At 38.4% G+C, this 10833-nt stretch overlaps 1 protein-coding gene across 6 annotated transcripts; it reads left to right on the forward strand.

Moving 5' to 3' along the window:
- Positions 1–1265: 1265 nt before the first annotated feature.
- LOC120569066 (DBIRD complex subunit ZNF326-like) lies at positions 1266–9542 on the forward strand. Of its 6 annotated transcripts, none has more exons than XM_039816899.1 (11): positions 1266–1377; positions 2722–2837; positions 3510–3555; positions 3941–4367; positions 4523–4598; positions 4839–4899; positions 6387–6534; positions 7144–7204; positions 7303–7433; positions 7542–7631; positions 9258–9542. In XM_039816899.1, the coding sequence occupies exons 2-11, from the start codon at positions 2747–2749 to the stop codon at positions 9276–9278; spliced, it is 1152 nt and encodes a 383-aa protein (XP_039672833.1). In that variant the 5' UTR covers positions 1266–1377; positions 2722–2746; the 3' UTR covers positions 9279–9542. The 6 variants fall into 6 exon arrangements, with proteins under 6 accessions (XP_039672833.1, XP_039672832.1, XP_039672827.1 ...); XM_039816898.1 differs by having other exon boundaries at positions 1267–1377; positions 3465–3555; XM_039816893.1 differs by lacking the exon at positions 1266–1377 and adding an exon at positions 2208–2354 and having other exon boundaries at positions 3465–3555.
- Positions 9543–10833: the final 1291 nt, after the last annotated feature.

Consider the following 10833-nt stretch of genomic DNA (forward strand, 5'->3'; position numbering starts at 1 on the left):
ATTTAGAAGTTTTTCACAGATTTCAACATAGGGGGGCATTCTTTCTTTGGGACGTCAATAAACACTGTACTATAGTATAACTGAGCATGTATGATGCCTACATTATGTGCAATGGCTTCCAAAGTTGTGTCAGCAAAAGCAGGATAAATGCTACTTTTATGTTATCCATGGCCTGTTTGTAGTAATATAGTTAACCACAAATGTAATTAAGATATACATGATGCAAATTTTGACACCGGTATATAAGAGGTAATAATGCAGAATCTCCTTAAAGCCCTGATCATGATATTGATATTGTACTTTAGTGGTACACATTTTCTAAGCATTTGCAATTAATAAGTTTAACAAACCAACACACACACACCTGGGGCCTTTTAGGCCTCCTTCAGGAACCTGAAATAGCCTAACACTTACATTTGTCGACTGGTTTGTGCTATTTTAATTGGAAATTTGTCATTTGGAATTTGAAATATACCAAAAGTGCTCATGCTTTATTACCTAAAGTTGAGCCTATGTCTTGTAGAGGAACCCTGTGTCAAAAATGTAGTTTCAAGAACTTTGTTATTTTAGTTTTGTGCGTACATGTAGGCTATAGTACATAAAAAAAACGTACATAATGCACAAAGAATCAGGGAAATAGGGTTTAATGGGGCCCTGCAAGTTAATCTGACCCTGCCTGTAGTATATAGCTATTCATTTTTCTCTGACATTTAAATTACTAACTACAAAACACATAAAGAACACGAACAAATCCATTTTAAGATCAACTTGAACCCCTATTAATAGGATTTAATTGACAGTTATAGACCTGCATCTGTCTATGTCACTTAGAGTATATACAGGGGTAGGCTACTGCATAAGCAACATACCATAAACTGTATCAAAGATTCTCTATAGCGCATTTCAAGCATGATTTCCAGCCACTCCAATGGTATGAACTCGTGGATGTATTCAACCGTCTCTGATGTATTGTATTGGATGGATGTATTAAAAATAAGCTATTAATGTAAGAAATGCGAAATGGTACACACTTCCTGTCTCCTAAGTGGACGTGGCCTCGTTTGTAAGAGTAGTGATGGATAAAAAGTTAATTTGCATAATGTGTTTATATTTTCTTTTGCTAACATTAGAGATTTACACAGCTAAAAGTCATATTTAGCATGACGAAAAAATTGTTATCTGTGGCGTTTGCTTCAGTTGATGGTTGCTGGGCCGTATCCAGATCTCGCGAGAGTATGTTTCTGAGACAGAGAAACTCGAACAAAGTTCATTTTCTCCAGATTTGTCCGACTGTAAAATGACTAAACTCTGCCATTTTAGTGTCAGAATGTTTGGGAGATATGTGGCCTGTGAATACTGGGTCCAACATTTACTTTGGTGAGTATGGGGGGAAAGGATCGGTCATAATCTGTATTCACGTTCACTTCTCCGATAAGAATCAATACCATAGACTGTTAATATTTACAGTCCGTGATCAATATGCTCAGGAAACCGCATGGGAAACTGCCGCTAGTCTCTCAAAGGAGGCGTGGCTGCGGCTAAACCACGTGACGCCGGTACAGGAAATAACCGGAAATATCCACTCTGAACGACTGTTGGGAACATGTGTTAACTGCATGGTTAACTGTCTATGCATGAATCCTGATGACATTAGCAAAGATGGTGTTCTAAACCGTCTCTGACATTAGTCTCGCTTTGACTTGTCTCGCTTTGCCAGACCCTCTGACAGACCTTCCTCGATATGTATAAAAAAATAATAATAAAAAAACGGTTGGGCATAATAATAGATCCATGGTGGAGCTCTATTTGCTTATTATACGTCCATGGGTCTCGGGTTTAAACCTGTGAAATAGAAGAATATGTCATTTATTTCTGTATATAATTGATGTTCAACATTTTATTAGAAGGAAAACTGGGCAAACAATTCAAAGATATTTAAAATGTATCATTGGGAGAATATCCACGTTCACATGAAAACATGGGCGGACTCCAAACCAAATTTGGGACTGCATCAATCCCATATTATGCATTATTGCATATGCATCCCATAAGACACCTTAAAGATAAAAAAAAGGCAAAACTAATTTTATGTTTGATACATTTTTCATGGACCGTTTGTGTATTCAGTATATGTTCTCTATGGATGAAACGTACAGGTGCCGTCCATATCGTTTGTTGCAGAATGCTGCCATCTGTCGGCGGGTGTAAGTAACTGTTAACCAGCAGTTTGTATGTGATCTAGCTACTATCTGCTCCTGTTAAAGCAACCAAATAATGAACCGTCCACATAATATTCCGTTCAACCCTTCAGCAGCTGCTGCTCAAGTACTATACAATCAACAGCAGTGTGGGAGGTAACGTTAACTTCACTCGGTGCTTTAGTCTTTGAACGTAACGTCAACTAAATGTTGTGTTGAACGTTAATTTATTTGAGCAAGTTTCAGATGAGCAACGTCGAGCAGCGTGCCTGTCGGATGAGTTTCTGGCTGTGTTTTTCTTGACTGGCTTTCATTAGACTAATCGCTACCTCAAAGAAATTAAACTGGTCGGTGTGTACCTATGTAGCTGAAGGCTAAACGCACAGTATGCTAAGCTAGCTAACGTTAAGGTCTATGTCGTCTGTTCTTAGAACATTTCAAGTAGTCGTTATTGTTGTGTTTACTTGCGTTGCAGTTTTGCGCTCGTCTCTCATGTTTTCACCTGTTTTCTGTGATAAAACAGAATACCCCAGGACTTTAAAGAAGCCATGTTACACATCCCAGTGAAGCCAGCAGTCGACTCAAACATCAGGACACCTGGAAAGGCTGCTAAGACACAACCAGCCCAGAAACGTGCAGGTAACTTCTGTGGACATCGAAGTAGGGCTACACCTAGAAACACCACCACCATCATCCAAAAACCATATACCAGCGGTGTATTAGTTCCTTAACTTCAAATTACTCGGACTTCACATCCCAACTAACCATTTAGCAAATGACACCGCTTTATTTTGTTTACTGTTATAGGCATTCCCTGATTTGGCTTATTATTTCTGTATGGCGTGACAATCTTTGTGCAGACAGTCATTCATTTCAATGAATGTACCTCTTCATTGTATGGTTTAATTAGAGTTACAGAGATAATCCGAGATAATCAGTTTGCACTCAAACTGGCATTAGCATGCAACAACAATGTGACACTGTCCAAAATTATTGCAGATTTTCCTTTTTGATGGATTTCACAACTGGGTCAAGTTTTAATCTCTGCCTGAAACTGTAGGAAAAGCTGTCCCTGGGTCCCCTTTACAATTCAAAGGCATCAAGTCATAATTGGGGTTCATTGTGTTCCATTTTTATCCCAGTAACTAACAAAAAAAGTCAACAGAAATTAACCAAAAACAGCTGTAGGTATAGATTACATCTACATGCATCCAGTCTGTCAAAAATAAATTGTCTCTGTTGTTATTTACATTTTGTATTATACAGTCAAATCTTCTGCTGATAAATGGAAGTCTTCATTCAAACCATTAGGAGAAGAAGATGACTCTCCGGACACAAGAACTGGCAGTTCAGAAAAGTAAGCCAGTCAGTGATGTCTACAGTATATTTTCGATTAAGTGTCAGGTAGAGAGTGACGTCCCACACTTTATGTCTTGAGGTGACATAAAGTGTTGAAATATGGGCTGTCTGAAGTTAACCTTGTTATGTATTATTCCAGCTGGCCCCTTCAGATAAAAGTGCAAATGTCAGGAAAGATGCAGTACGGAAACACACAGCCTCTTATTACATTTCTCTCATTCCATGTCCTTTTCCCCCAACAGTTCATGTACTGTAGTTCGTTAGCACATTAGTGTGCGTGAACATTCAGTGGTTAAATGGTATCATGTCTTTACAGATTATCTATATAATAGTCAATTGCATAAAACACACACACACACTGATCCCTTTCCCGTCTCCCTCAGGGTTGAAATCTATAATCCTTACGATCCTGACTCCTCCGACTCTGAGCACGAGATGACCGCCCAAGGACACAACCACTCCCCACCCGATCAAGACGAAGGCTGCCTTAAAAAAGGCCGCTGGGACAGGAGTTACTCCGAATCAGCGAGCCGACTCCTCGACAGATGTGACTTCAGCCCTGAAACCAGACCCACAGAGAGCCGAGGTTTCAGCACAGGTCATAGACTGCCTGAACGACAGGCTTATGCCCCCACCACGGAATCACTTGACCGACCAGGTTTTGACTCCATAAGTAGACCCCTGGACCACAGGGTCTGCAGCCCTGAACGGCATGTACACGGCTCCTCCACCCAACGCTTTCTTGCATCTTATGGAGGACAGAGGACCAACGGGGAGGAGAGGATAATAATACCAGAATACAGCAGGGAGGTAAGTTTTTCTGAATTTAAATATTAATGCAGTTTGTTCTGTGGTTATATTTAAACTTGAGTTGTAGACTTCAACATGATACATGGTCTGTCCGTTGGACTTATTTGCAGTGATGTCACTGTGATACCAATTAGAGCCCGTTCTCTCCTCTGTAGATGACCACTACTGTTAGATTATCCCCCCCCAGGTTACAGCGGGACTATCAACATCAGTTGGAATATGTGGATACAGGTAAACCGGTGTTACGTGCCACCATTTTAAATTAGATATTGGAGAAACATGAGTGCATGTATTACATTTTTAGAGAGTATTTTTTGGAAAACCAATACCAGTTTTTGAATGAGCAAAGCAGTACTTCATGTTTGCCATGTGTACATGTATTTTCCTCTGTGAACCTACTTATTAGATAATTATTATTATATTAATAATAATAATAATAATAATAATTCTGTGTATCATGTTGTTCTACAGGACTGGACCATGTCAAACCTTCCACAGAGGTGCCAAGAAGCAGGAAAATAATAATGGACAAGTAAGAACCAAGGATACTGATGGCCAATTGTTTAACGATGCCATATTCACATCACACTCGCTGGCCAAAGCAACAACAATGACACACATGTTCACATTTTCACCAGACTCAGAATCCGAAAAGGTTTTATTGCTACAATTGGTACACTTATGCGGAATTTGCCTTGGTGAAAGGTGCATACACAAACAAACATATTAAACATTATTATGAAATAAACAAATACAGAAAAACGAGTATATACATACAGAGTAACTGTTGCATAAGAAAAACTGCTGAATGGGTTACAACATTTGGAAAGAATATATAGTATATGCAATGGGCAGATATAAAGTCCAGGATGAAGGTTAGTGCAGTGACTTGGATAAACTCCGCCTGTCTTGTGCAAAGCTGCTTGGATAGCATAGTCCAAGTTGTGACAAAAAATATGTCCACCACTGCAGTTATAAACACATTGTGATACAGTAACTCTGGGTGACTGACCTATAGGTGGGAGAGAACACGGTTAGCATTGTGTAATAATAACGTTTCATGCCAATTGCTTCAAAACTTTGCTAGCTCCTTGTTTTGAAACTACAAATGTCACCCACTGTAGTCGCAAAGCTTTAACTCACCCTGCAGCCAAGAATCACGTATTCTGATGTTAAAGCTCTGTTGAACTGATTTGAGGACTGATCCAAGTCCTTGTATTATTCAGAATAAGCAGCTACGCTGTCAAGAGCCGTTGGTGAGTGAGCAAGGTTGGTTGTGTACAGCTGATGTAACGACGTTGTTGTGGAGGAAATGAAACCACTCGTTCTGAGTAAAAAAACTAAGCTGGATCAGCATCGGTCCAGCCACACATACCAGACACCGCACCTCTGATCTACTGAGAAATACAGAGAGCTTTCCCTGGCAGTGATGGGCTTAAATCAGCATTGTGTAAAGTCGTTTTGTATGAGGCTTGTTTTTTTTATTTTAAACATCTATTTATTGAGGTTTTGTACATTTGACAAACAAAAAACAGTACAACAAGGCACATAACATGAAACCGAAAGGAGACCAAGGATCAAATGTAGTAGCTGTAGTACCCACAGTCATGAATCTGTACATCCATAGGTGTACGCTTACACGAAATACATACAGCAGTTGTATCGTACAGATGGCACACTACAGGCATTAGGAGTATGTTATGTTATTTGGACAAAAAAGGAAACAAAAAAACACTCAGTCCAGCTAGTTATCACTCCAACCATCCACATCCATATTGTTCTCAAGGAAAATTGAAGAAAACACTCAACATTTTCCAAAAGATAAGTTCACTTTTCGGAATGCTTTAAAGGTCCCATGGCATGAAAATGTCCCTTTATGATGTTTTTAACATTAATATGAGTTCCCCCAGCCCCAGCTAAATTTCGGGAAAGAGACTTCAGATACAGTATTAGGGGACCACTAAGGCCTGTATAAAAGCATCCAAAGAGCACCATGACCTTTTAATATGTCTCTTTTAGGAGCCCCATCATCTGTGACCTTTGCGAAGTTGAGTTAGCCAATGGCCGCGAGCTGGAGGAGCACTTGGAGAGCAAGAGTCACTGGGACACCCTGGAGCACATCCAGCAGCAGAATAATTACGATGATCTGGCTATAGCCTTCATACAGGTAAGATTATTGTTCATTACTGTACATCCTGTTGACAATTCCTGGGTTGAATCCTTAATCTGTGCAGTCGTGTTCTACTCTTCTATTACTTTTTTTCCTCCAACCTAAATCTAATGGACACATAAACACATGTTGGTGCATTGCCAAGACTGCTGCACCCTCAGTGCAAGAAGGAGCGCTACCGCAGGTCCTTCCTTCCAGCAGCAGTCAAAAGGCTCTTTAATACATTATAATGTAGCACTGCTAGCTGATTCTGCAACATTTGCCATCACTATGCATATTTAATTATTTATTACTCCGTGTCACCTCCTTCTGTGCAATATGTCATTTTCTATTCATCCGCACCTTACTCGTCTGTATATCTGTTTATATAAGGGTGTTTATAGTGTAAATATTATTATTATAACTAATTTAATTTTTTTTTCTATTTCTTATAATACTTTTTGTATATTTTGTGTATGAATTTGTGTTATTCTGATGTGTGTGTGAATTTTTCTTTTTGAGCTGCTGTAACAAGGGAATTTTCCCAGTGTGCGATTAATAAAGTCGATCTTATGTTATTGGTGTGTCGGGATGGTGGTTTAAGTTTTCATTTATTCATGTCTGTAGGACGTCATGCTGTATAAAAGTCAGCAGTTCAGCCGAAACATAGAGGATAGTGCACTTCAAGGTGAGCAACGTTGACCAAAAGACATGCCCGTGTCATCTTGCAGTATCTACTGTTCCAGACAAACCCAGCCTTATTACAGCCTGATCTTTGTTTGTCAGCTCTGCAGGACAACGACCACATGACAAAGATTGAAATGTTCCACTGTGCGGCTTGCAGCGTCTTCATATCCACATCTGCATCGTCAGTGCAGACTCACATTACCTCTCAGGAACACCTCTCCAACACAAAGGTAACCCTGCGGTAAAGTAGCGTAACATTTAATCATTGTTTGGTTTCTTTTTCGAATCTCTGTTTTCATTATTTTTGTAAACTCAACATTGGATTAATTTTTCGGAAGGACTTTCAAGTGCAGCAGAGACGTTCTTGCCTCGCCAAAGCAGAAACTATGATGAAGGAGATGAAACCTCAGTTTGAACACTTCCTGAAGGTATTTTGCAAGCATGGAACTTTCAAAAGTATTAAAAAAATAAGCCAATGGCATCATGGTGAATAAAATGTGTTTTAAAAGAACCGAGGCCAGAAGAGGAAGAGAGGAACTTTTATTAAAAACATATTCCCTCACGAATTTAAATATGCAGTAGGTCTATACTTATTTGGTTCCCTCAATTTAATAGTTTATCCTCTTATGTAATATTTCATGAATAACATAATACATTTATTTCATTAATACATTAGAATTGCTCACTTTCTTTCCATTTTGTATACATGGCACTTGAACTCAAGACCGCTTGGATACAATTCAGTTTTATTTTGTTCGTAATTTGAGATGTCAATTTAGTATTATGTTGGCACAAGTTATTAATTTGAAGAAACAAAGTCAGTAATTTGAAATTGAGTACAAATTACTAAACGAAACTAAGTAAAAAAGTAATCAATTGCCTCTGTTTACTAATGCAAAAATAAAGAGCTATTCTAAATGGGGGAGAAGGGGTTTGTCGCATGCAGGATTATCTTTTTATATCACCCAAGTAAAAGATATACTGCAATGTGTGATATAAAAAGTAGTGGGAAATTATACATTAATCAGATACTATTGGGTAATTGGCTATGAAAAGCCATTATGTATTATCTCATTGATCATTTTCAGCACAGAAAGCTTAGTGTGGGTAAGGGAAGGAAACGTGGCATTTGTGCTCGTGTGTCTTAAGATGAACAAACTATTGTATGAAGTGAAATAGTAGAACAACATTCTAACAGATACAACTAACTTTGTACATCTGAAGTAAGGGGAGATTGCTTTTCTTCACTATTGTTGTGGTTAATGCATTGAATCCCACTGGTGGAAGAAGTATTCAGGTCCTTTACTTGAGTAGAAGTACTAATACCACACTGTAAAAATACAAGTAGAAGTCCAGCGTTGAAAATGTTACTTAAGTAAAAGTATGAAAGTATCATCAGGAAAATGTAAAAGTATTACAAGTAAAAAGTACTCATTGCAGAAATACCCTCACTTTAGAAACTGGAAACGATCCAAACAGTTGTGTGTTTAATTGTCTCATCATTTCAGCTGGACTCTTAGGCCGTTATATTGTTGGGTAGTTTGATTCATAATAAAACATTGTATTTTAACTACATGTGTTTTGTGTGCAAAAAAAATCTTAATTAGTAAAGTAACTAGTAAATAAAGCTGTCAGATGAATGTAGTTGAGTAAAAAGTACAATATTTCTCTCTGAAATGTAGCGGAGTAGAAGTAGAAAGTGGCATGAAGAGAAAAAGACTCAAGTAAAGTACAAGTACCTCAACATTTGTACTTAAGTACCGAACTGGAGTACATGTACTTGGTTACATTCCACCACTGTTGAATACAGGGGACATCAAATCAAATCTTTCCAAATCGACTACAAAAGTATTGAAATAAAACCTCTTATATGATTACCTAAAGTAATGCATTCATTTTCAGCCTGAGTACACTATATATAATTAGTAGAAGTAGCATATAGTACCCTAGAAGGCTAATAGTAATTACTATTACATTGGACTGAAATCGGATTACATTGAGCTCTACAGATGCAGCTATCGGATTACCTAGCTGTTCTTTTTTTTTTCTTTCAGGGTGGCAGCCCATTTGAATGATGGAAATCATTGAAAAGTCTCCAAAATACTGGTTTCCACTGACAGGCTGTTTTGTGTCAGATGAACTGTGGACTTGAACCTCAATCGCACCCGCACGTAAATGCTGCGGCACCACTCATGGACCTTTTTCACAGCAGACATTTTTGACTTGTCATAGAAAAGCATTGATAACCGTATTTAAGATACCGTATTTTTGTTTTTCGGTCAAATGGCCTTTTGAATGGGAATGCTAGGGGCACTTTTATGCTAGCTTCAAAATAGCTATTTTTAAAACACTAAGAAGGCTCCACACAACATGAAACTTTGCTGGAAGTATCACCAGGGGCTCTACACCTTAACGAAAGCATCGACAACACTGGTTGTATACCCAGAGTTTACTAAAAGGTTTTGAACAACTCACCGTAGCTCGTTTCCGTAGAACCATTTTATCAGTCAAAAACAATCTATCTCTGAATGCAACGTAACCGGGAGGAGAGTAAAGATGGAAAGCTCCTAAAGCTTAGTTCCATATAAATGCACGTATTATTACTTGTTTTGTCGTTATTGAAAAACAATATTGACCTTGTAGTTGAAAAAGGAGCCTCATATGGAGTCCGTTCATTCACATTTGGATATCGACTCGTTTTGACTGCCGAGGTGGTAGCGGCCAGAAACGACAAGAGCTAAAGTGAGTTGTTCAAAACCTTTTTTAGTAAACGCTGGGTACACAAACAATGTTGTCAATGCTTTCGTTAAGGTGTAGAGCCCCTGGTGATACTTCGAGCAAAGTTTCATGTTGTGTCGAGCCTTCTTAGTGTTTTAAAAATAGCTATTTTGAGGCTAGCGTAAACGTGCCCCTAGCACTCCCATTCAAAAGGCCATTTGACCGAAGTTGCGATTCCGTCCTCAATATGCTTTTAAACGAAAGTTTGACTCGGGTACCTTCACAAAAAGACCCTAGGTGGCATTTTGGGGAGAGTTACGCTTTAACGATGGCTCAGTTCCATAAAGTGTCCCAGTAAGCTATTTCAGTGAGTCAGCATGCACAATACCAGGACCTCTCCTAAGTGGAATACAGCCATCATTAATGGTTTTGAATACACCTGTTCTTTTTCTACTATGACATGTCAACATGTCTGCCGTGAAAAAGGTCTATACGGTACATGTTTGACATTCCGGATTTGTCTGAAGAAATGGAGGCATCTTGAATCAAGGTTTGTTCAAACAATATCGATGTTCTTGTACCTTTTGTTCACAAATGGTTTGTCCATATTAACGTTAGCTCCAGTACTCCCAGGTAACCACCATTCGGTCACCTTACGAAGATAACGTTTGTAATTTTATAAATGTACGCATTCAATGTTTTGTGTGGGGGGGAAAAAAATTATTGAAAAAGTCAACTTGTTTCTTTTTTTTTTTTTTTTATTTTATTTAGAACAACACACATGTTTTAAGCATTGTATCTGTGTGATATAGTACATTTAAAATTAAATTATCTCAAAACAGTATATTTAAACATTAAATATAGGTGACATGTATGAAGGGCATTGTCAGCACTGGCTGTGCCGGTTAGGTC

Source organism: Perca fluviatilis, chromosome 11 (genome assembly GCF_010015445.1).
Source record: "Perca fluviatilis chromosome 11, GENO_Pfluv_1.0, whole genome shotgun sequence".
NCBI classification, from domain to species: domain Eukaryota; kingdom Metazoa; phylum Chordata; class Actinopteri; order Perciformes; family Percidae; genus Perca; species Perca fluviatilis.

What these genes read in the sequence shown, in the direction of transcription:
- LOC120569066 (XM_039816893.1), top strand. Translation starts at nt 2,275, where the DNA reads ATGAACCGTCCACATAATATTCCGTTCAACCCTTCAGCAGCTGCTGCT. An exon ending in ACCAGCCCAGAAACGTGCAG is followed by an intron (nt 2,838 to 3,464) that starts GTAACTTCTGTG and finishes TGTATTATACAG; the next exon opens with TCAAATCTTCTGCTGATAAA. An exon ending in AGAACTGGCAGTTCAGAAAA is followed by an intron (nt 3,556 to 3,940) that starts GTAAGCCAGTCA and finishes CGTCTCCCTCAG; the next exon opens with GGTTGAAATCTATAATCCTT.